Genomic DNA, 25,904 nt, shown 5'->3' on the forward strand with positions numbered 1-25,904 from the left:
TTCTCTCTTGCTGCCTGCACAGCTCTGAAGCTCACCGCTGCAAGATCTCTCCCCGCTTGCTCCTTGCCCTGCGCCAGGAATGCATCTATGACCCACAGAGAACCTCAGTGACCCATCTCGGGGGTCTCAGCACCAACCTGGGGCGTGGGCAGAGCCGAGATCATGGTAAGTCTGTGCTTCAGGGTGGCAAGGTTGGCTGTGGCATCCTGTTTCGGGAACCGGTTTGCCACCCAGCTTGCACTGCTCAAAATGGACCGAGTTCCAGAGGTGTCTGGTGTCAGAGAGGGGGGTTCGGCAGGGGTAAGTCCCCCACACACCCCAAATTCCCTGACAAATTGCTTGCCACTTGTTGCTTAAACTACGAGGGTTGCTTGAAGGAAAGTTGCCGCTTGGCATCCACTTGGCATGAGAATTTGGGGAGGGAAATAAAAGTTCTAGTCCTCAGTGTGCTTACTCAAAAACTCAATCGATGGGGACTTATTTCAGATAAAATAAGGCAGCACTGTTATATGTGTGTGTGTGTGTGTGTATTCAGAGGTGATGGATTAAGTTGTACTTACCCAGGCCAAAAGGAATTTTGCCATTTCTGTGTATGGTGCGTTGCTTCTGTTTTTTGGTGCAAGGATGTGCAATTCAGACACATGTGTATTTCGGTCCTCCTGATTCATTCCAGGGTGGGTGGCGTTCTTCAGCTGGTTTGCTAAAAATAAAAAAGGCAAAATTAAGCTTCCCTGTCCAGAGGAGACGCCTAACCCAGCAGGCCTCGCTTGCAGCCTTCTTCCCAAAAGCAACTTGCAGAAGTGCTGGGCTGTGACCTCATTTCTATGTATGCATAAGAAGGTGCCTGGGCAGTTCAAGTGGCTAGTCCTTATGAGGTCCATGATGTGGTTTCTGCTCTTTTTCACTCCCCTGCCACTCTGACTGGCATCCATCAGTTGCATCCCGCTGGGTTTTTACTCAGAGTAGACACGTTCAGAGTCACAGGCCTAAGTCAGTCATGTCCACTCACTTCAGAGGGTCTACTCTGTGGCTAACGGCGAATACAAAACCAACCCTTTGAACGATCTACAGCAGAAGCCCTGTTCCAAGCTACTGAAGGGGCAGATTCTGTTTGATGCTGTTTTCACTGTGTGTTGTTATGGTACAGCTGCATATTCCTGCGTTGCAGGGGGTTGGACTAGATGATCCTTGAGAGCCCTTCCAACTCCCACTGAGACCTGACGTTCTGTTGTGCTAATTAAAGACAGAGTAAATCCCACATTCAGCTCCCAGCTGGCACATATTTGGGTCCAGGTTCAGATGTATTTCTTTTTATTATTATTATGGGCTTTAAAAAAAATTTATACAGACAGCAAAACAAAGAAGCCTAAATTAACATTGCCTTCTGCCGGTAAGAAATAATAATAACTCCCTATTAAAGGTAAAGGTACCCCTGCCCGTACGGGCCAGTCTTGCCAGACTCTAGGGTTGTGCGCTCATCTCACTCTAGAGGCCGGGGGCCAGCGCTGTCCGCAGACACTCCTGGGTCACGTGGCCAGCGTGACAAGCTGCATCTGGCGAGCCAGCGCAGCACACGGAAACGCCGTTTACCTTCCCGCTGGTAACGGTCCCTATTTATCTACTTGCACCTGGGGGTGCTTTCGAACTGCTAGGTTGGCAGGCACTGGGACCGAATGACGGGAGCGCACCCCGCCGCGGGGATTCGAACCGCCGACCATGCGATTGGCAAGTCCTAGGCGCTGAGGTTTTACCCATAGCGCCACCCGCGTCCCTGCAACTACCTATTACAATAATGAAAATACTAAAAGTACATTTACTTCCCCTTTTAAACCTCTATTCTGATTGCAATATATTACTATTCTACAAGAAACTATTATATCCATATATTATTCCCCCCCCCAAATTCAACCTAACCCTCCCCCCCTCCCCACTGCTTTCCTTCACCTGTGTGAGATCCTCCCATGATAATTTTTTCCCTTAGTTGCTTTGTTAAAATAGAGTAACGTGAAAACTGTTAAATTATAATTACTTCTTTTGTCCTTACACGCTTAACAATTGGGTCTAGGTTCAGATGTATTTCTGGGGCATAGCCACACTGAACACAGAGTTTAAAATTAGTAGGGAGAAAGTGGCTTGAAATAACGTTTTGTTCTCCCTCTCCTGTGATCCTCGGATCCTGGGGCATCCCTACCCATCAGGAGATTCAGAACAATCGATTCAGAATGAACAAACTTAGCAGTAGATTCAGGCCAGAATCTCAGACCAGTTGTGCAAGTTCTGCATTGTGTACCGTACCCACTGTGAAAGCAGGCAGGGAGTGGATAATCTGAAGATTTGAATGAAGTCCTCCAGGGCTTGTGACTCTCCCCACAAGCCGGGATCGTCACCAGCCCTGCCTCATGACCCCAAAGTGCCCACGAGGGACCCACATGCCGGCTGGGGGGGGGGGAATCCTGTTCCTCTAACTGACAGGGTTCCCTGCCAGAAGATGTGGTAATGTCCACTAGACTGAAGAGATAATAATAATAATCATCATCATCATCATCATCATAATTTATTTATACCCCCCATCTGGCTAAACACTAAAATACAATAACCTATTAAACATTAAAAGCTTCTCTAAACAGGGCTGCCTTCAGATGTCTTCTAAAAGTTTGGTAGTTATTTTTCTCTTTGACATCTGGTGGGAGGGCGTTCCACAGATTTGGGGAAGGAAAGCTGATCTCTCGATCGCTATTGGTGTAATGGAACCTCCATGATCTAAGGAAGTCTACCTCAAAGAACCCAAACCAGAGGGAGCAGGAGAGGGAGCAACCACCGCGTTTCGGGATTAACCTCGTTCGTTTCACACCCTGCTTGTGGGCTTGAGGGAGAGAATCTCTTTGGCTGAGATTCCTGCATTGCACGGGGTTGGATTAGATAATCCTTGGCGGTGCCTTCCGAATCTACAGTCCTACGATTCCAGGATCCCATGAGTCTGATTGGCCACTGGACTTGGCAGGCTTTTGCTCTGACCCAGCAGAGCTCTCAATGCAAAGGCAGTCTACCTTGGAGTGGTTGCTACCTTTGCATCCTCTTTGAGAACTTCCTGGAGCCTGCGGGGTTTAGCAACCGCTCTCTCTTTCCAGGCTGGGAAAGGGGGATTGTAGTTCTTGTCACAGGCATCCGAGAGGAATCTCAGCACCTTCGCCGCCCCCCAGGCCACTTTCGGTGGCGTTAATTGCTGTGGAAGGTTAGCATCACCAGGAAATGAAGTCAGACCATAGAACTGTAGAGTTGGAAGGGACCTTGAAGATCATCCAGCCCAACCCCCTTGCAATGCAGCTGTCCCATACAGGGATTGAACCTGCGACCTTGGCATTGTCAGCACAGAGCTATCCAGGCATTCACCCTCCAAGTGTCCCTATTTTCCAGGGATTTACAGAAGCTGTCCCGGTTTTTTATTTGATCCGGGAATGTCCCCCTTTTTCTTAGGACGTCCCTGTTTTCATCGGAGAAATGTTGGAGGGTCTGGAGTTGTGCCATCCCCAAGCCCAGGAGATAAGTAGCTATGCAACCGTTAGAAGACACCTGAAGGCAGTTTTTAAACGTTTCATGTTTTTATGATGTTTTTACATATGTTGGAAGCCGCCCAGAGTCTCTATTTTCATGAGAGAAATGTTGGAGGGTATGTGTCTCAGGGTCACGGATTCGAGTCCTACGTTGGGCAAAAAGGTTCCTGCCTTGCAGGGGGTAGGACGAGATGGCACTTGTGGTCCCTTCCAGATCTGTGATTCTGTGGTGCTCCTGACAGAGCAATGTCACAGACGTGTTGTTGTTGTTGTTACGGAATAAGGTAAAGGTAAAGGGACCCCTGACCATTAGGTCCTGTTGTGGCCGACTCTGGGGTTGCGGCGCTCATCTCGCTTTATTGGCCGAGGGAGCTGGCATACAGCTTCCAGGTCATGTGGCCAGCAGGACTAAGCCGCTTCTGGCGAACCAGAGCAGCGCACGGAAACGCCGTTTACCTTCCCGCCGGAGCGGTACCTATTTATCTACTTGCACTTTGACGTACTTTTGAACTGCTAGGTTGGCAGGAGCAGGGACTGAGCAAGGGGAGCTCACCCCGTCATTGTGGGGATTCGAACCGCCGACCTTCTGATTGGCAAGTCCTAGGCTCTGTGGTTACGGAATAGGGAGTTCCTATTTTCATCCAAGAAATTTTGGGGGGCAGTGACTGCTGTCAATCCTTCAACGGCCGACAAACACACTGTTTTCACATTTTGCTTTGCTTTTTTTAAACCTACCTAAATAGCACCTGCTTCAATTTAGCTTCAATTTAGACCCCTTGTGTCTGGGTGTGGCCCTCCATGCATCTCTGTCTGGCCCTCGGAAATGTGCTGAGGCCGCCTACCCTCTCTCTCCAGGTCATGCTCGCTCCCCAGAGCATTTTCCCACGGCTGGGAATGTGTCTTCGTACCCCAATCTTGTCTTTCGCTCGCCTGCATGGAAGATAGACAGAGAGGGGTGTGTGGAAACTTGGCTATGGTGAGAAGGCGGGGTTTACCTCTGGTGCTCCGCCCACTTTTGCTTCTCGCCCCGCCCACCTCTGACTCCTGGCCCCCAGAAAGTTTCGCAGGAGGAGATGCGGCCCTCGGGTTGGAAGAAAGTTCGCTGCTCCGTGCTGCTCTGCATGTTTATCTGGGAGTAAGCCACAGTGGGCGCAGCAGCGTTTACTTCTGAGTAAGCACGCAGGGGGCTGAGCTTTGCAGCTTCAAAACAACAGGAAGTGAAAGATCTCTTTGTAGGTATTTAGGTTGTGACTCGAAGTCTTCCTGTCCTGCTTTTTCCACTGAACAGCTATCCACCAAAAAATAATAATAATTAATAATTCAATTAAGAAATAAAATTTTATATGCTATTATTATTATTATTATTATTATTATTATTATTATTATACGTCCCTATACCCGCAGGTCTCAGGGCAGTTCCAACACAAAATCACAATATAAAAACACAAAATACACAAGAAAAAGGAAAGCAGCGGAATAACACCCCCATTCCCATAGGTTAGATGAGGTGCTATTCCTGTGCTTTTGCAGCTTTCATTTTTCTGCTTACAAAATGATCCATACATTGCAAAAATTGAGAAGTAGTGGCCTTTGACAGCCTTCGGGAATTTTTACACTTCCATTTTTTTACACTTCCATTCTGTCGTAGGAAGCCAGTTTATATGTCAAGCAATGCTTTGTTTAAGGTTCTAATACCAACATAACAATTAAACCAGCATTGACTTGTTTGAAAGCTCCAGGTTATAGAAGCATAGAAGTGTAGAGTTGGAAGGGAACCCCAAGGGTCATCCAGTCCAACCCCCTGCAATGCAGGAAACGCAGATAAAGAATCCCTGGCCGTCCAACTTCTGTTTGGAAATGGGAGGGAGAGTCCGCCACATTCCTAGGCGTTCCACTGTCCACTGCTCTGACTGTCAGAAAGTTCTTCCTGATATTTAGGAAGTTCCTGACATTTAGTCAGACCTACAAGCGTAACAGAAAGAACCACCTCACACCCGAGGACAGGAGAAATTGAGATCTGCAGAGAGAGGATCAGATTTAATACTTAACAGTCCCAAAGATTTGCCAAAACCATAAAGGGGTTCGGCAGGAGAGGAGGATTTTATTTTTTATTAATTTTGCATTCTTTGTGCATTCTGCGGCGAATGGCGGTTCCCGTGCCAGAGTTGCAGCACATGAGGCTGTAGCAGTGGAATCCTTCTCCTGTACTCCAGAAAACTAGTGCGCCAGCCTTCTCCTTGCGTGCTAGCTTTCTGTGTGCATGGATTGATCTGAGAGAGAGGGGGGGAGAGCCAATTTGCCTCTTCTTTACGCTCACAGGGAGAAAAGGTCTCAAATGGGTCAGTGCGTCTGGCTGTGAACCAGGAGGTTGGGGGTTCAAGCCCACCCAGGGAGGGCTGTGGGCAGAATTGCAGGGGGTTGGACTGGATGACCTTTGGAGATCCCAACTTGGCGATTTCATGATTCTAAGACAGGAATATCAGTAAACTGTGAGTAACCCCCGAGGTTTGCAGATAGGCAAAAGATCTTAAGGGTGTGTGTGGGAGGCGCCAGAAACACCAAAACAATCCCATAATAGCTTAACAGCATGGGGTGTGGACAGTATGAGAGGCTGGAAGAAAAGTGACAGTGGTGGGAGGTGTGAAAACAGAATGGAGAGGTCAGAAGAGGAGGATAGAGACCCATCAATGCAGGAGGGTAGGTGAGGGGAAACATCATCTGGAGAGATTACTTTGGGAAGCTGTGTAACTCACTCTTGCTTATGGGCTTCCTTTTGGGGCCCCGATCCAGCGTCTCTTCTCGCGCTTGTATTTTTAAATGTGTGCATTTTTAAATGAGGACTGAAAAGAGCACAGCACCCAAAGGAGGAAAGAGGGAGAGGAGGAATTTGGTTCGCTCAATGCAGACCTGCACTTTGCAAGACCGAAATTGACAGTGATCTTTCGAAATTTGCACATTTCTGAATTTTGCGATGCGGTGATCCAGCTCCCAAAATCTGTATAATTACGGGTGTGCACAGATGTCTATAATAGTGGAAATAGCAAGGGGGAAATGGCTTACAGAAAATGTGCATATTTGGAGAAATTGGCACAAAAGCTCTGGTGAATTTGCACGGGTATTTTCACGAGGATCCACATTGATGCAGAAAGGTGGAGGACTTAAATCTGGGCAGATAAGAAACTCAGAGAAAGAAATATCGATCATGTCCATCCCTAAAACTAAGCCACCCCTAACCTGTGGGATTGCCATACCCTATACGCGCCCCCTTGACCTCTTCTATCTGCAGAACTGGGCCTGTCAACTGCTGCCACATAATACCCATTCCTCATTTGTAAGAAATTGATCTTTGGAACTCCCCGCCTATTGACAACAGGCGCCTGTCCCTATTTTGGCACCTGCTAAAACATTCTTGTAATGTTTCTGTTTGCTCCGCCCACTTTTCCCTCTGGCCCCGCCCACCCCGGAAGGCAATGTTTGTAAGTTGCCCAGAATAATCATTAATACATTTAAAACTAAACATGAATAGATAAATCAATGCAGCTGATATGAGCTACCTACTGCTCAGTCAGTAGAGCATGAGGCTCTCAGGGTTGTGGGTTCAACCTTGGGCAAAAGATCCCTGAATGGGGACTTCCGGGTTAGCGCCATCGGCTAATGGCAGATTCCCTCCAAGCTCCGGAGGGAATCGGCTCCGCAGGATTGGGTCTTGCCGCTGCGGCGACACGGGGACCCTCAAAAATCACAGGCACGGAAGCCTGTGAACCTGGTGACTCGGCGGGCACCATTTGCGCCCCCCAACCTGCGAAAGAGCCTTTTTAAAGGCTTCGGAACGGGGACGGGGTGAGCGGCGCGGTGCTGAGAGTCGACTGCTTCTCCTGCGGAGTGAAGCCGCATGCCATGGTCGGAGAGCGCTGACTTCTTCTTGTGAGCAATTGGACTTTAAAGCAACAACCCATGAGTAGTACGGAAATTGGAAAGAAATTTTTTTCTTTTGAATTAGGCACAATCGGGGAAGGCGCAAACAGGAAGTCCGTCTCCCCGTCTTGTAAATAATCTAAAGCAAGGACCTGCTAACTAAGGTCGAGAGAATCCCTTCTTTTTTTTTACTTGGTAAAAGACATTAATTTCACGATTTGGCAGTATAAGAAATCTTACTGGAGGATAAAGAGCTAATCTTGGGAGCTGAAGTGCCACCCCCCCCCCGGACCCGCAAGAGAGCCTGTTGATGAGGTATTGAAGAGTTTGATGGCTGTCAAATTAGCTGTCAAGACGGGAAAAGAGAACTTTGTTTCTGTTGCTTCTGCTGGTTATATTTGTTACAATTTGGTTACAATTTGTTGAAAACAAGGAAGAACTGATATAAACAAACTTGATTTTTGGATTGGAACTGGAAGGAATTAAGTTACCAAAATCCCTCTAGAGGGGGATTTGGGACATTACAAGAATGGCTGGAGGAGGGAAAATTCAAGCTGAATTGTGTGTTTTTTTAAAAGATATTTATTGAAATTTTCAACTTTAATACATTAAAAAAGAATCAAAAAAGGAAAAACAAAAAGGTTTAAAAACACATAAAGTTCACAATCCTTATTTTTCTATAACATATTTCCCTGACTTCCCCACACCTCCCCTTCTTATATTCCAATTCAAAATGTTAGTTCAGCAAGTTCTTATCCCTAATTTTAACCTTTTTCTATTTAGTTCATTTAAAAAAAGCAATTTTGCCTTATCCAAACTTAAACACAGTACTTATGCACTTGTTTCTTAAAACATTTTTCTAACGTCGACCCAATTTCCCTTCCACGAATTCCCCAATTTTCATTCAAATAACAAAGCAAAGTAAAAACAAAACAAATTGTGATTATGCACCCTTTGGATTCCCAAACTCCACCCCCCCCCTTTCCCGGTTTCAATCCCCAACAAATGTCCATCAGTCTTAGTCTACTATCAGCCTGGAGACCTCACGTCCGAGGCTCTTAATTCTCTCTCAATTCCTCTCTGCCGGTTTTTTTGATAGTCCTTAATATTAAACACCAGATCTCGGAGAAGCTCTGGCCCAACGGGATCCATGTTTCTTCCAGCCAGACCTCCATACTTAAAAGTGGAGCCCGAATCTTGTTTCTTACTCCTTTCAAGTCCAAATGTCCCCAAAGCTCCAACTTCCACCTTATGTTATAGAAAAACAAGGATTGTGAACTTTATGTGTTTTTAAACCTTTTTGTTTTTCCTTTTTTGATTCTTTTTTAATGTATTAAAGTTGAAAATTTCAATAAATATCTTTTAAAAAAAAAGATCCCTGGATGTCAGGGGGGTTGGGATAGATGACCCCTGGGACCCTGTCCAACTCTATGGTTCTGTGAGGGTCAGAGGTTTGGATGCCAACTTTAGTTTTATCCACCTCCCTCCGTCACAGGCTCAAGAATGCACTGCCAGATATTTCGGATGTTTACTGGGACGTCCTAAGCAAAAGCAGGACATTCCAGGATCAGATCAGAAATTGGAACGGCTTTTGTAAGTGCACGACTGTCCCTGGAAAATAGGGACACTTGGAAGTTCTGCCTCTTGTTAACGGAGAAATCTGAAGGCTCCCTTGGACAAAAAACAAGGACACCAGCCAGGAATACCAGAGCAAAACAGCAGCCAGTAGGCTTGGTCTTGATTGAAGACGGTCGCGACAGGACTCCCACCAGCCACAAGGTGGAAAAAGATGGAAGCCCCAAACAAAAGAGAACCCAAACTTTTATTAGCTGCTGATCCCCATGTTACACCCCCCAAACTACATCACTAATGCATCATGGTTACATCATGAAAGGGGAGGTCTGGTGGCAGGAATCTGAGCATCCTGGACCCTGCCCCATGGTTCTCCTTGCCTTCCACCAAACACCCATCAAGTGGAACAAAAGAGACATTTACATTTCCCTGCTTCCCAGCCAAGTGAATCACACCCTTTTGTCTTCATCTGGGTTTGTTATTTCTGGAATGGCTATCTGTCTGGCACTCAGGTATCAGGATGCCAGAAATTATCACTCAGGCAGAGGGGCTGCTGAGGAGCTGAGCTCACATGTCTATATGAATTTTTGAAGTTTCCCCAGTGAGCCAGTACATAGAGACATTTGTCAGTGAATTCTTACATTTGGTATCGTGCAGCAAAGGCCCTTTGAATAGATAGGAAGAAACTGTGATGAAGTGTTTTGCGGGGACAAATCACAAAAGTCACAAAAGTGATGGTGCTGATTTTGGTAGTGGGCTGCATGTGCCTGATATCTGCTGGAGGGGCAACCCCCCCCCCAATTTATACATAAATTCCTGCAACACTCTGAAGCGGCACTCCCCTCACCTCGCTGAGGACTAGGCCCTTGATCGCTCCTCTGACTTCAACCACAGGAAGTGTGCCTCCTGCTGCCTCTGAAGCTTGCGTGTGACACAGGAAACCCATGGGCGGCAGCGGTCTTGCCCGGGGTGGGGCGCTTGCTGATTCAAAGGAGGCCAGGCCTGGAACGGAGACTCATGCAGAGTTGCAGCGGGAGACACCCTCCGCTAACCTTGCGATCCGCAGGACATGCCATGTTGGGGGGAAACTCACTGCTTTGGGGCTGATTGTGGGCCCCCCTCTCTCTGGCCGCCTTTTCGAAACCATGTCCTGGGAAACGCAGAGACGGGTTTCACAACTCACACAAACACACTCACAACACAGCTACCTCAGTTCCCCTTTCCTTTAAGCCGAAGCTCTCCGGCCGCAGAAGCCAAACCTCAGAGGAAGAGACCTTCTTGTGTTCTGCCTCAGATCTGGAGGATGTGGATGCTTTTGCAAACAGTTACCACACCAAGAAAGGGGCAGACTATGGTTTCTCCCCTGCCCCCCCTTTTTTTGCCAAATTGAAAATCAACCACAAATGAAAGCAATTTTCAGACGGTTTTTCCAAAAATTGGTTCCCTGCACTCCGTTCTCGATGTGTCCATCGTTTCCTCTTGTTCTGCATTGCTTTCCCAGTTATTTCTAATTCACATTCCTTGCAATTAACCTTATTGCAATGTTTTGTTGTTGTTTATTATCCTGTACCATTGGCTAGCCACTCATCAGTTCCTGAACATATAATATTCTAACATTTCCGATATCTGCAAGTGAGGTTAATCAACAAGTTAGCAATCCACAATAAATCAAAAATCACTACGTCCAAAATAAATTCCTTGGGGGCAGACGAGGGTTTCAGTGAAGGCAGGAGAGGCCTTTGAGTTTAGCAGCCAGATCTGAGGATCTCCAGAAATCCCTCCCAATTTGCTTTCTCTCGGCTTCCTTTTTTTTCTTCATCTCAACCCCACCGCATTTCCTCATCCATTTGCAAATTACTTTTTCTATAAAAAATCCCTTAACATCAGCAAATTGGCCTATGTGCATTCCGTCCCCCCGCAAGGCATATATGGAAATCAGAAAAGTCCTGCAGAGGCATAAAAGCCAAAGAGCTTGCTTTCATGCATCTCACCCCAAACAGTTATAGGATCTCAAGAACTGGAAGGGACCCGGGATATCATCCAGACTGACCCCCCCAAAAAAGCCCAATGCATATTGCTGAAGACATTTGCAGAAGCGGGGAGGCTGGAGAACCGGGTCCTAAAACCCAGATTTCAGAGGGTAGTTGTGTTTTGGGAATCCTGGAGCAGGTAGAGGTGAATTCTTCCTGCCTCCCTCTCGATCGAAAATAGTCCCGAATTCTCTGGTCTCAGCCTGTCCCTGGATGTTCTTCATCTTATTTTCAGCCCGGCAACAATGCACACTTAAATAGGCAAGGGGGGCAATGTTTGTTTGCTAATTTATTAATAGATTGTTGATATCTGCAGGCCTGCCTCGTTCCATTGAAGTCAGTGGGTCTGTTCTGAGCCTGACTTTGTCGGATCTCAGCCCTCGATTTTAAAAGCACCGGAACAACTCAACAGGCCGAGATCTTCCAAAATTGCCCCACTGCAGCTAAACCACCTCTTAAGCAATCAGCAGCATGTAAGAGCAGTTAAAACTTCCGCTTCGGAAATACTTCTGTCCATGACTACAGTGGGGGGGTGGAGAAGACACCAAATGCGGCCCCTGGGACCTCTCTGCCCGGCCCTCATAACTCCCCGCAAGCCTTGTCCCAAGCCATGGCCCTCATTGGCTCTGCACGCCCTCCTGGAGAGCGTTTTTGCCCGTGCAGAATATGCCCTTCAACTCCAACTGTAATTTTTGCTTGACCGGATAGAGGATCAAGAGATGCGTGTTGAGGAACGAGCCCACTGCACGGAGCTCCACAACACCTCCAGGACCGCCTCTCCCCAAATAAACTGCCCAGACCCTGAGATCATCCTCTAAGGCCCTTCTTTGTGTGCCTCCTCCCCTTGAGGTCTGAGGATGACAACACGAGAACAGGGCCTTTTCTGTGGTGGCTCCCCGTTGCTGGAATTCTCTCCCCCATGACATACAGTCATACCTCATGTTGCGTCCGCTTCAGGTTGTGTTTTTTCAGGTTGCAGTCTGCTAAAACCCTGAAGTACTGGAATAGGTTACTTCTGGGTTTTGGCAATCGCGCATGCGCAGAAGCGCTAAATCACGCTTTGCACATGCGCAGAAGTGCCAAATCGCAACCCGCACATGCGCAGATGCGAGTTGCGAATGCTGCGGGTTGCGAACGTGCATTCCGCACGGATCACATTTGCAACCCGAGCGGCTGTTGTATATTTCAGCGCCAGGCAAAAACATTCCTCTATAACCAGGCCTTTGGCTGATAAAACTATCCAGGGCCTTTTTGCTGTGTTTGCATACCCTCCAAGCGTCCTGGTGTTCCAGGGACTGTACATACCTTCCAACATTTTCCCGATGAAAATAGAGACATCCTGTTCAATAATAATAATAATAATAATAATAATAATAATAATAATAATACTTACCCATCTGACTGGGTTGCCCCAGCCACTCTGGGCAGCTTCCAACATATATAAAAACATAATACAGTGGTACCTCTAGTTACAAACTTAATTCGTTCCAGAGGTCCGTTCTTAACTAGAGGTTTGCTTTTGCTGCACCGCTGGCACACGATTTCCATTCTCATTCTGGGGCAAAGTTCTCAACTTGAGGTAACTCTTCCAGGTTAGCGGAGTTTGTAACCTGAAGCGTTTGTAACCTGAGGTGTTTGTAACTCGAGGTACCACTGTAATAAAACATTTACAAACTTCCCTCTACAGGGCTGCCTTCTGATGTCTTCTAAAGGTTGTTTGGTTACCTACCCCCAACATTTCTCTGATGAAAATAGGGACGCCCCAAGGAGAAGCGGGACATTCCGTTATCAAATCGGAAACCAGGACGGCTACTGTAAATCCGGGACTGTCCCTGGAAAAGAGGGACACTTGTGGGGTCTGCAGACAGTCCTGGAATTACAAAAGCCACTCCTGCTTCTGATTTATTGAAATTGAAATTGTAATACTTTATTGTCACTTGTACAACTTGTCTACAGTGAGATTACACGAGCACACACCACCCCCTCAGCTCTCTTAGTCTTAATTCCCCTTGTTTACTGACGCACACCCACCAAACCCGAAAGCCACCTGCCCTGTTGTTATCTTTTCCTTCAGCAGCCTAACAGCCCACGGATAGAAGAATGGCCCTCTGGCAGCTGCTAGGGAGCATCCTGTGGCCTCTCCACGGCCGCTGCTGCTGTCAGTCTCCCCGGGCAGCTGCAGAACTGGCCAGGTAGAGGAGGGGCTGCCACCACCCAGGCCATGCCCCTGAGACGCGCTAGCCCTGAAGTGCAGGCAAGGCCAACCTGCGCAGGAAGAAAGCCTTGTTTTCCCTTACTCTAAGAAATGCTTTGTGCATCCACGTCTGATTTTGCGTCTTTCTAAAATCTATTGCGGGTGGCGCTGTGGGTTAAACCACAGAGCCTAGGACTTGCCGATCAGAATGTTGGCGGTTCGAATCCCCGCGTCTGGGTGAGCTCCCGTTGCTCGGTCGCTGCTCCTGCCAACCTAGCTGTTCGAAAGCATGCCAAAAAGTAGATAAATAGGTACCACTCCAGCGGGAAGGTAAACGGCGTTTCCGTGCGCTGCTCTCATTTGCCAGAAGCGGCTTAGTCCTGCTGAACACATGACCCGGAAGCTGTACGCCGGCTCCCTCAGCCAATAAAGCGAGATGAGCGCTGTAACCCCAGAGTCGGCCACGACTGGACTTAATGGTTAGGGGGCCCTTTACCTTTAAAATCTATTTATCAATGTGTGTTTATACGAATAGAATAGAATAGAATAGAATAGAATAGAATAGAATAGAACAGAACTTGCAAGCGGGATTTGAAATATGTGCAACAGAAGGTATTAGGAATTACAGGATTGAATTTGATGGCATAAGCATTGGACGGTATTGTGCAGCGGGGGAGAGAGAAGGGGTGGGAAGTCGGAAAAAGACAAATTCATTACGTATTGAAGTGTATATGTCAAACTTTCGAGAATTTAATAAAAGCTTGCTATTAAAAAATAAAATAGGGGTTAAGGAGTTTTCTCAGGGTTCTTGTGTCCCGTTGGAGAAGTGGTGGAAAAGCTCAGGGGGAGGTGTTGTGTGCCAAAAATGGGGGCATCAAGGAGGGTCGCTTGATGGGAGTGAGAAATGTCCTTATTTTCACCTGAGGAATGTTGGGGGGGGGAGGTCTGTGATCGTTGTTGCTTTGCTTTTGTTTTGTTTTTGCTTATTATGTATTTTGTGTTCTCGTTTTGTGTTTTTGTGTTGCAGACTGCCCTGTGATATTCCAGTGAAGGGTTTTTTTTAAGGGTTAGAGGTTTTTAAGTAGAGGTTGGATGGCATTATTGTCTGTCCTGGATGCTTCAGCGGAGATTCCTGCATTGCGGGGGGTTGGGATGGATGACCTTCTGGGGTCCCAACTCCATGATTCGACGATTCCATGGTAATAAATAAAAAAATAGTTGAAACTGGGGGGTGGGGGTGGAATCAGAGGCTGAATGAAAGTGTAAATGGACAGATCCATCCATCCGAACTCTGGATCCATTCTGCCGGCCTGACTCCGCTTTCTTCTCTCTCTCTCAAATCTTTCCAGGGCAGCAAAGAGCGGTTCCATTGGCAAAGCCACAATGTCAAGCAGAGCGGGGTGGACGACATGGTCCTCCTCAGCAAGATCAACGAAGACGCCATCGTCGAAAATCTGAAGAAGCGGTTCATGGATGACTATATCTTCGTATCCTTTTCGTCCTTTCCGTCGTTCTTTCTTGCGTTCCCTTCTAGCCGTTTCGTGCCACGTGTGCCCGTCGTGATCAGAGTCGGGGCATCTGTTTTCATTTCGGGCAGTGAATTAGAATTGTTGGGTTGCGAGGGACCCCCAAAGGTCATCCAGTCCAACCCCCTGCAATGCAGCTGAAGCATCCGTGACAGAAGGCCACCCGACCTCTGCTTCGAAACCTCCAAGGAAGGAGATTCCGCCACTTTCCATCCCACGGTCGAACAGCTCTTACAGTCAGAAAGTTCTACGTGATGTTTAGTCACAATCGCCTTTCTTTGTTACTGGAAGTCATGGGTTCAAGTCCTGCCCTCCAGAGAAGGAGAAAGCAAGCTTGCTCCCTCTTCCATGTGGCAGCCCTTCAGATATTTGAAGATGGCTCTCCTATCGCCCCTCAGCCTCCTCTTTTCCAGCTCCTTCAACCATTCCTCATCAGGTCTGGTCACCCTCCTCTGCACACCTTCCAGCTTGTCAACATCCTTTTTCTGATCCTCATTTGCCATTGGCTGATCACCCTTGGCCTCAAAGAGGGAGGTCTTTGGTACCCTATTTTCGAAGAACCTTAGTATTTCTATCCTTTCCTTTGTGACTAGTTGTCTTGCTCTGTGGATAAGGTTGGCCAGATTTTGATCATGGAAGGTGATCATTCCTCGTACCGAGTGACCATCATAGTATAAATACTCTATAGAAACTATATCAGTTGGCTTTACTACACCTGTCATTTAAGATGTTCAAGAGATGCTTTATGCGATCTATCGGTTTTGGGTAGTTGGTGAACACAAGTTTTTGGGGAATTAATAGCAAGCTCCAGCCTTTTTTCTGGCTCGAAACTTGCTGGACCTGTAGTATGTTCCCGTTGATATTATGGGTCGCCACCTCTCTACTACCTGTGCTGTCTGTTGTTATTCTTCCAGGGCTCTGGGAAGTTACTTCCATTGTTGTATTTCAGAGCTCTGGTTCATGGTTTCATTCTCAGATATAGACTGGGGCTTTGCCTTGATTGTTCCTACTTAGCCTTTTTCTTTACTGCCCCTTGAGGTGAATTTGTTTAAGCCAGGTGTAGAGGATGATGAAGGGACGCGGGTGGTGCTGTGGGTTAAACCACAGAGCCTAGGACTTGCTGATCAGAAGGTCGGCGGTTCGAATCCCCGCAATGACGGGGTGAGCTCCTGTTGCTCAGTCCCTGCTCCTGCCAACCTAGCAGTTCGAAAGCACGTCAAAGTGCAAGTAGATAAATAGGTACCGCTCCGGCGGGAAGGTAAGCAGCGTTTCCGTGTGCTGCTCTGGTTCGCCAGAAGCGGCTTAGTCCTGCTGGCCACATGACCCAGAAGCTGTACGCCGGCTCCTTCGGCCAATAAAGCGAGATGAGCGCCGCAACCCCAGAGTCGGTCATGACCGGACCTAATGGTCAGGGGTCCCTTTACCTTTACCTTTCAGAGGATGATGAGATTAGGTTGTAAAGTTTCTGCCATTGTTTTTTGCAGACACGGTGGGTTATCTTTGACTTCCTTCGTGTTTTGATATTTTTGCTTTTCTTCTTCTTTGCTTCAGGTTTTTGTCTTTGTGATTTCTTACTGAGTACTGGATGATTTATATCAGCTGCTTCGGGGAGGTTGTTCATTTTTGGCTCTATGTGTCTCTTTCTTGAGGTGTAGAATTTTCCACGAGGGTCAGAAGTAACCCGTTAATAATTTTTTCCGTGCCTATCAAGTGGACCTGGTCCTGCAGAGAGCCGCCTCTGTTTGGGTACCTTTGGAAGTAACCTGTTGACTTTGAAGGTTATTTCCAAGCTCAGAAGGCAGCCTTTGTCAACACCCTTCTTAAATTTATAGTTTTGCTCTTGCCTGTGCTGCTGTCCCCCTGTGTCACTTCCGCTCAGATGTCCCTGTGGTTTGTGGCCAAGTACTTTCCTCGCCCCGCTCTTCCTCTCCTGTCATCCTCGCCAAATTTGGCCGTCCCAGCAGAGCGCTGAAAGCCTCCTCTTTGCTCCACAAGCCCATTTCTCTGCCCACTTCCCAAATATTTTGCTGCTCCCATCGAGGGACTCTTTTCCCAGTGTGAGTTCCTGCATTGCGGGGGGTTGGACTAGATGACCCTCAGGGGTCCCTTCCAACTCCACAGTTCTGCGAAATCCCCTGGTGCTGCTCTGAGAAGCAGTCTTCCCTAACTCCTGCAAGAAATGGGAAGATGCCTCTTTTAAAAAGAGGCATTCCGTACCTAGATTTCTGTCCCATTTTGGGGGTCAGGGAGGGGGAAACCTGTAAAAAAACCTCCAGATGTTGTTGGATTCCAACTCGAGGCAGCATGGCAGTTGTAGGCTGAAGTCTGGCAACATCTGGAGGAGGAGATGCCCCTGCCCTTGGTGGGTCTTTGTGGTCTGATCCAGCAGCTCTGTTTAATAAGCAAAATGGTTTAGATCAGGGGTCAGCAAACTTTTCCACTGTCCCTCAGACCTTGTGGGGGGGCCGGACTATATTGGGGGGGGGATGAACAAATTCCTATGCCCCAAAAATAACCCAGAGATGCATTTTAAATAAAAGCACACATTCTACTCATGTAAAAACACCAGACAGGTCCCACAAATAACCCAGAGATGCATTTTAAATTAAAGGACATGTTCTACTCACATAAAAGCACGCTGATTCCTGGACCGTCTGAGGGCTGGACTGAGAAGACAATTGGGCCAGATCTGGCCCCCGGGCCTTAGTTTGCCAACAGCGGTTCTCCACCTGTGGGTCCCCAGATGTTGTTGGACTACAACTCCCATCATCCCTGAGCTCTGGCCTTGCTAGCTAGGGGTGATGGGAGTTGTACTCCAACAACATCTGGGGACCCACAGGTTGAGAGAGGCTGGGTTAGAATGAACCCATGGAGATGAGATCCACTGGCAGCTGTTAGCTAAGGAGGATAAATTGGGCCTTCCGGTTCAGGGGCAGTCATAGAATCATCATCATCATCATCATCATCATCATCATCATCATCATTTTTAATTTGTATACCGTCTTTCTATCTTACAATACTCAAGGCAGTTTACAAGCTGAAGGAACAAAAATTGTACAAAACTCTGATTCAAAATAAGAAGCCGTGATGGCTTCTGTAAATCCGGTGCCATTCCTGGAAAATCAGGACACTTGGTGGGTTGGTCCTTGCTGAATTCTGCAAGAAGCAGCACCGGGACTAAGGAAGAGGAAGCTCAGCTCCCAGGTTGGTTGTAAGTAGCATAGCAAGCAGGTGAGGGCCGGGGCATGGCTGACCGAGGCGAGGGGGGCAGTGGCCCATGGACCCCAAGGCGCCATGGCATGTACAACTGGCCCAAGGTGCGGCTGCGCCTGCAAACTTGGTCGCCCTGCAAGCCAGAACCATCCGGCCTTCTCTCTGGCGCCAGCTACTGTTGGGCTCCTGGGCTCCCACCCTCCCAGCAACCACCAACTGCACTTGCAGCGTCGAGAGGCAGTGGCTGGGGTTCTGCTTTGCGTGGTCCAGGAGCATCCGACCCAGGTTCGGATCCAGCCCTCAGGGGGCGAACCTGACCTTTTAGCATCACCCTGGGCACCTGACTTATGTGGGTTGTGGCGATTCTGGATGACTCAGGCCGCAGTACGGAAGTCCTTTTCACAACGGCTGCTGTGGGTGGTGCTATTTTTAAGCCGGAAGATGAAAGCGAAACGGCTTTTCAGTTTCGGTGTGTGTGCCTTTATCCCACATAGCTAAAGAGTCCTGTGACTTTGACTAAGCCCATCTCCAGCTCTCTTGCATGATAATTCTTAGAACTTCTGTGGACCTTCAGATTACAGTGGTACCTCGGGTTAAGAACTTAATTTGTTCCGGAGGTCCGTTCTTAACCTGAAACTGTTCTTAACCTGAGGTACCACTTTAGCTAATGGGGCCTCCCCATGCCGCCGGAGCATGATTTCTGTTCTCATCCTGAAGCAAAGTTCTTAACCCAAGGTACTATTTTTGGGTTAGCGGAGTCTGTAACCCGAAGCATCTGTAACCTGAAGCATCTGTAACCTGAGGTACCACTGTATTATTATTATTATTATTATTATTATTATTATTATTATTATACTATTTACAGTGGTACCTTGGGTTAAGTACTCAATTTGTTCTGGAGGTCCGTTCTTAACCTGAAGCTGAAGCTGAAGCTGAAGCCCCACTTTAGCTAATGGGGCCTCCCGCTGCCGCCGTGCGATTTCTGTTCTCATCCTGAAGCAAAGTTCTTAACCTGAAGCACTATTTCTTGGTTAGCGGAGTCTGTAACCTGAAGCGTCTGTAACCTGAAGCGTATGTAACCCGAGGTACCACTGTAATAGTAGTAGCAGTAATAGTAATAATAATAATAATTGTGTAGCGCCTATATCCATAGGTGGTTCACAATATACCGTATTTTTTGCACCATAACACTCACTTTTTTCCTCCTAGAAAGTAAGGGGAAATGTCTGTGCGTGTTATGGAGCGAATGCCTGCGGGTGGCGGGGGGGATCTGCTGCAGTCGTGAGCAGAGGATCCATGGTTCCCCTTCCTTCCCTCCTCCGTGGTTACAAAGCATGGATCCACATGGATCCTCAGGATTTTTGCATTGGGCTACTCCAAACTCACTGTCAGATCACATGTCCGTGGCCACAGCATGAACCACAAAAATCATATATCCACTATTTTGTTTAGAATATTTTTTTTCTTGTTTTCCTCCTCTAAAAACTATGTGCGTGTTATGGTCTGGTGCGTGTTACAGAGTGAAAAATATGGTAAAATCGCAATTTAAAAAACCCCCATAAAGCGCATAATCAAAATTTAAATAAAAACAACCCAGATGTTGCCTGACCGCAGCTTCTTTGTACAGCGCAGGCTTAAATTGCGGAACTCCCTCGCCCAAGGAGAAGGAACAGGTTTTCGATGGCTATTAGTCACAGGTGGAGAAAGTGATGCTTGTGAATCCCAGTTGGTGGAAACCCCAGGACAGGAGAGAGTTGCCCTTGTGCTTGGATCCTGCTTCCAGGCTTCCCATAGGTATCTGGCTGGCTGCTATGAGAACAGGACCCTGGACTAAATGCATTACTGGCCTCATCCAACAGGCTATTTGTTGTTGTTTAGTCCTTGAGTCGTGTCCGCCTCTTCGTGACCCCCTGGACCAGAGCACGCCAGGCACTCCTGTCTTCCACTGCCTCCCGCAGTTTGGTCAAACTCATGCTGGTAGCTTCGAGAACACTGTCCCACCATCTCGTCCTCTGTCGTCCCCTTCTCCTTGTGCCCTCCGTCTTTCCCAACATCAGGGTCTTTTCCAGGGAGTCTTCTCTTCTCATGAGGTGGCCAAAGTCTTGGAGCCTCAGCGTCAGGATCTGTCCTTCCCGTGAGCACTCAGGGCTGATTTCCTTCAGAATGGATGCGTTTGATCTTCTTGCAGTCCATGGGACTCTCAAGAGTCTCCTCCAGCACCATAATTCAAAAGCATCCATTCTTCGGCGATCAGCCTTCTTTATGGTCCAGCTCTCACTTCCATACACGACTACTGGGAAAACCAGAGCTTTAACTATATGGACCTTTGTTGGCAAGGTGATGTCTCTGCTTTTTAAGATCCTGTCTAGGTTTGTCATTGCCCTTCTCCCAAGAAGCAGGCGTCTTTTAATTTCATGACTGCTGTCACCATCTGCAGTGATCATGGAGCCCAAGAAAGTAAAATCTCTCACTGCCTCCATTTCTTCCCCTTCTATTTGTTAGGAGGTGATGGGACCAGTGGCCATGATCTTGGTTTTTTTGATGCTGAGCTTCAGACCGTATTTTGCGCTCTCCTCTTTCACCCTCATTAAAAGGTTCTTTAATTCCTCCTCACTTTCTGCCATCAAGGTTGTGTCATCTGCATATCTGAGGTTGTTGATATTTCTCTATAGGTTACCTGTAGAGAGAGACAAAATATATTGAGACAGACAGACAGATTATTCCTTAACAGATGGCTCTCAGACCTATATTGGACCCGTCCTCATCTCTGTCAACCCCTTTAAGCAAATGCCCTATTTCACGGACCGGGAAGTGGAACTCTACCAAGGAGCAGTAAGGCCCTGGAGTTGTGGGTCTGGGAGAATGGGTCAGGGGGCCGCCCGTGGGCCCCCCAATTTCTTAAGGTGGCCGAGCCCCTCCCTGCCCTCTGACACGGGTCTGGCAGCAGCAGGAGCCCCGGATTCACGCCTCTCTGGTGTTCTGTCCTAGGCGCAGTACGAAAACCCGCCCCACATCTACGCCTTGACCGACAACATGTACCGAAACATGCTTATCGACGGGGAGAACCAGTGCGTCATCATCAGGTAAGGAGACGGAGGGTAAAACAGAATGGAATCACTGTCCACGCTAAAGAGGACTGGCGGCTGACCTGCCAAATTGGCAAGTCCAACTAGTGAAATTAGGAGGCAGGATTGAAGTGTCGCCTTATAAGGTTTTGCCCTCGGGTGGGAAAAAGTATTGCACCCGGGAGAGGGAGAATGGGAGTCAACAGACACTCAAGGAATAGTTTCGGAGGAAAAGCTTTATTTCTACCATCCATGAACTGGTAGAAGGAGCAAGTGTGATAGATTCACAAACAAGCACAGGTTCACAGTCATTTGCACAGAGCATATATTCCCCTTCCAGTTCCCTCCCCTTTCTCCTCCTCTTCAAGAGTCCTGCCCCATGAGTTTCTCTGAGCGCGAACAGAAAGCTCCTGTCTTGGACTCTTTTGTACTCTTCCCAGGAAAGGGCGAGGAGCCTTGTGGTTCAGCATGTCCAAGATGTTGCAACTGAATGAGATAAAAGTCAGTTCTCAGGCTTGCTTTGAACAGAGCCTATTCATTAGCCTTTTTGAAGCTCTCTCGTACTGATAAAAGTAACGGTTTGCCCTTGCACAGCATCTTGTGAGAAAACAGAGGAAAACTTTAGCTGTGGATTTTAGAAGACAAGAAATGAATTTTGGACAGTTTTGAGGCCTGGTTGGGGGGGTGACTTCAGGCCTAGGTGGGGTCACCTGTCCTCACCTCCTTCAGAAGGAGCATTGGAAAAGGTTGGTCGGGTTTTTTTAGAAAAAAGATTGCTTTTTTTAAAAAAAATAATTATTAAGTTTTACAATTTTATATTCATCACAATAACATTATGTCAAGAAGAAGAAGAAATACAATTCCCAACACACACACCCAGCTTCCCTCAAATTCCTCTTCTGGTTCTTTACACATTAACTCCTCCTGCTTATTTTAATAATAATAATAATAATAATAATAATAATAATAATAATAATATTTAGTTATACCCCGCCCTCCCTAGCCAGAGCCAGGCTCAGGGCGGCTAACACCAGTAAAATTACAGTAAAAACATAATAGGAAAAGAAAAAAACCCAATTTAAAATACAGGTTAAAATGCAGCCTCATTTTAAAAGTAGCCCATAGATCAAGACCATAAGGGGAGGGAAACAGAAGGGTCAGACTGAGTCCAAACCAAAGTCCAGGCGGAACAGCTCTGTCTTGCAGGCCATGCGGAAAGATGTCAAGTCCCTCAATATTATACCTTAATATTGCATTCTTTAAGTTGAATATTGCTATATTCTTAGCATTTTTACACCATGATTGTTTTCACTTTGTTATTTCCCTGTTATTACATCTTGATCTCTATGTTTGCTTTGTTAGTTGTGTCTGCTCAAACCTTGCTAGTGAGTCCACTTCTTTACAATGCTTCTGTAAATACAACATAAACAGCTCCCAGTCTTGTTTAAAGTCTCTGTTGTCCTTATCTCTAAGTCTTCCAGTTAGCTTTGCCATTTCAGGATACTCCATCATTTAAAAAAATACTGTAAAATGTGTTGAGGCGCAAGTAGCCTTAGAGAAAGAGCAGCGGTAAAACCTATATTTGAAAATATTGTGGAGAAGATAAGGCACAGAAGGACTGTAACAGGGATCATTATTTGGAAAATTAGGGAAAGCAGGAAGGAGGGCAGAGGGGAAGTCCAAAGTGAATTGATTGCTAATTGGAAAAAGTTGTGTTAAGCTCTTTTGAAATACAGTGGTACCTCGGGTTACAGACGCTTCGGGTTGTGCGATTTCGGGTTGCGCATCGCGCCAAACCCGGAAGTACAGTAGTACCTCTGGTTGAGAACGGGATCCATTCCGGAGGCCCGTTCGCAACATGAAAAGAATGCAACCCGCAGCGGCGCATCTGCGCACGTACGTGATTCGCCGCTTCTGCGCATGCGCGTTATGTCATTTTGCACTTCTGCACATGCACGAGCAGCAAAACCCGGGACGTAACCTGAAAGAACATAACATGAAGTGGACGTAACATGAGGAATGACTGTACCGGAATGGGTTACTTCCAGGTTTCGGCGCTTGTGCATGCGCAGAAGCGCTAAATCGTGCTTTGCGCATGCGCAGAAGCACCGAATCCCGACCTGCGTGTGTGCAGACGCAGCGCTGCGGGTTGCAAATGTGCTTCCTGCACGGACCACATTCGCAACCTGAGCATCCACTGTATATAAATCATTATATATTGAATCATGGAGTCCTTGGCAGCTGGGAAGCCTGATGTCCTGGCAAGGTAGAGAGACCGTGGGGTTTAATCCCCACTCGGTCCCTTGCCCCGCCTCACGGCCTCTCCCAGCTTTGGGGTTGTCACGAGGGTGAAACCTAGATGCATCAGGGCTTCCCTGCTTTGCTTCAGGGGATAGAAAACTCCTCATGTTTTTTTCCGTGATCTAATCTAGGGACGCGGGTGGCGCTGTGGGTTAAACCACAGAGCCTAGGGCTTGCCGATCAGAAGGTTGGCGGTTCGAATCCCCACGACGGGGTGAGCTCCCATTGTTCAGTCCCTGCTCCTGCCAACCTAGCAGTTCGAAAGCACGTCCAAGTGCAAGTAGATAAATAGGTACCACTCCAGCGAGAAGGTAAACGGCGTTTCCGTGCGCTGCTCTGGTTCACCAGAAGCGGCTTAGTCATGCTGGCCACACGACCTGGAAGCTGTACGCCGGCTCCCTCGGCCAATAAAGCGAGATGAGCGCCGCAACCCCAGAGTCAGCCACGACGAACCTACCGGTCAGGGGTCCCTTTACCTTTACCTTTAATCTAACCTCGGGGTGAGGTTACTGGTCCACATTGCACATGGGCTGCCACTGAAGACGGTTAGGAAACTTCAGCGCAGGATTCAGGGTCCAGGTTGTTTATTGGGGCAAAACAGGTTGAGCATATTCTGGTCCAACTGCACTGGCTGCCAATTAGTTTCCGGGCCCAACCCAAAGTGATGTTTTTGACCTCTAAAGCATGGGTAGGCAACCGAAGGCCCAGGGGCCAGATCCGGCCCAATTGCCTTCAAAAACCGGCCCGTGGATGGTCCAGGAATCAGCGTGTTTTTACATGAGTAGAATGTGTCCTTTTAATTAAACTGCATCTCTGGGTTATTTGTGGAGCATAGGAATTCGTTCCTTCCCCCCCCCCAAAAAAATAGTCCGGCCCACCACAAGGTCTGAGGGACAGAGGACCGGCCCCCCTGCTGAAAAGGTTTGCTGACCCCTGCTCTAAAGCCTTAAACAGCTCAGGATTGCAATCCCTCCAGGACTGCCTCTCTCCATATAAACCGACCCGGACTCTGAGATCATCCTCTGAGGCCCTTTTTCGTGTGCTTCCTCCATGTGAGGTCCGGAGGGTGGCAACACAAGAACAGGGCCTTTTATGTGGTGGCTCCCCGTTTGTGGAATGTTCTCCCAAGGGATGCCCACCTGGCGCCTTCATTATTTATTCCTCTTTGATCAGGCCATGGGCTGATTGACATCTGATGTCCTTTTAAAATGTGTTGGGGAAGAGGGAGGTTATTGGGTTGTCCGTGTTTTTATTTTCATTATGTATCTTTTGTTTTTATTTTGTCTTTTTATCTTATAAACTGCCCTGAGACCTGCAGGTATAGGGTGGTATAATAATAATAATAATAATAATAATAATAATAATAATAATAATAATAGGCATTCCCTGCTCTCAGGAGTGAGCAACTCTTCTGCGTTCCTCCAGTGATATCTAGACAAGGGGCAGATTTCCCTATTGCTGTTCTAAAAAGAGGCATTCCCTGTTCTTGAATAGATGCGTTCTCCCGTCTCTTGCATGCCGTAGATTTTGCTTCTTCTTAGCTCAGGGAATATCTGTGTATAATGAAGGCACCAGGCGAACCTTCCCACAATTGAGGAGCCACCACAGAAAAGGCCCTGTTCTTGTGTTGCCACCCTCCGGACCTCACATGGAGGAAGCACACGAAAAAGGGCCTCAGAGGATGATCTCAGAGTCCGGGTCGGTTTATATGGAGAGAGGCAGTCCTTGAGATATTGCGGCCCTGGGCTGTTTAAGGCTTTATAGGTCAAAACGCCCAACATCTTTTATTATTAGCCACCTGGGAGTGATATCTGGAGGACCACAGTTTCCTCATCCCAGCTCTGGCAGATAGGAGGAGGAATCCTGACTCACCTGAGCCTCTTTTTTATAAATGGTCAGAGATACAAACTTATCTGCCCAGTCTATCAACCTTCTCTGAATTCATATGGGTGTCTCATTCCAATGGCAAGAAAGAGAAACCCAGCAATCAGGAGACCACTTCAGCTCCCCCCTGATGAAACATTTGTGGACCATCTGGGATGATTGAGCAACTCAAAACTCAGCATGAAGGTTACGCAGACACTAACATACAAACATAGACACTTCTTCCTCTTGCAGAAGTTCTGCCGTTGCCCTTCAAGCAGAACTCCTGGGGCAGGCGTGGGGTTGTGTTTTTTTACCACGGCTGCAGTGACTTAGGAAGAGGCCTGTTGTTAAAGGAAAAGGAAAAGGAAAAAATATATACTGTATAAATTTAGGGCTTGGGGGTTTTGTTTGTTTTTCCCTGATGAGATCATTGCAACAGATTTGTTGCAAAATGTTGAGCAACTTCCCCATTGAAGTCTGCGGCGTTCTAGCAGAAGGTTTGCATTGCAAGCAAAGTTTCATGGGGCAAAGGGGTGCTTCCCATAATAACAAAGAGGGCATCTTGGGGTCCCCTTAACCTTGGTGATTTCCCAAACCTTGGGCTTCGAGGGGAGCCGGAGGGTCTCAAGCCTTCGGTGAGCTAGAGGCTTCCCCTCCAGGTAAAGACAGGC

General features: G+C 47.5%; 1 protein-coding gene across 1 annotated transcript in view; it reads left to right on the forward strand.

The window, feature by feature from the left end:
* MYO1F (myosin IF) overlaps positions 1-25,904 on the forward strand; it is a 58,824-nt gene continuing 32,920 nt past the window's right edge. The window contains exons 1-4 of the mRNA XM_053372596.1: positions 1-165; positions 14,612-14,749; positions 20,744-20,833; positions 20,990-21,084. Coding sequence (XP_053228571.1) covers positions 163-165; positions 14,612-14,749; positions 20,744-20,833; positions 20,990-21,084 — 326 coding nt within the window. The 5' untranslated portion in view covers positions 1-162. The remainder of the gene's footprint in view (positions 166-14,611; positions 14,750-20,743; positions 20,834-20,989; positions 21,085-25,904) is intronic.

The sequence above is a fragment of the Podarcis raffonei genome, chromosome 18, assembly GCF_027172205.1.
Source record: "Podarcis raffonei isolate rPodRaf1 chromosome 18, rPodRaf1.pri, whole genome shotgun sequence".
Classification (NCBI taxonomy): Eukaryota; Metazoa; Chordata; class Lepidosauria; order Squamata; family Lacertidae; genus Podarcis; species Podarcis raffonei.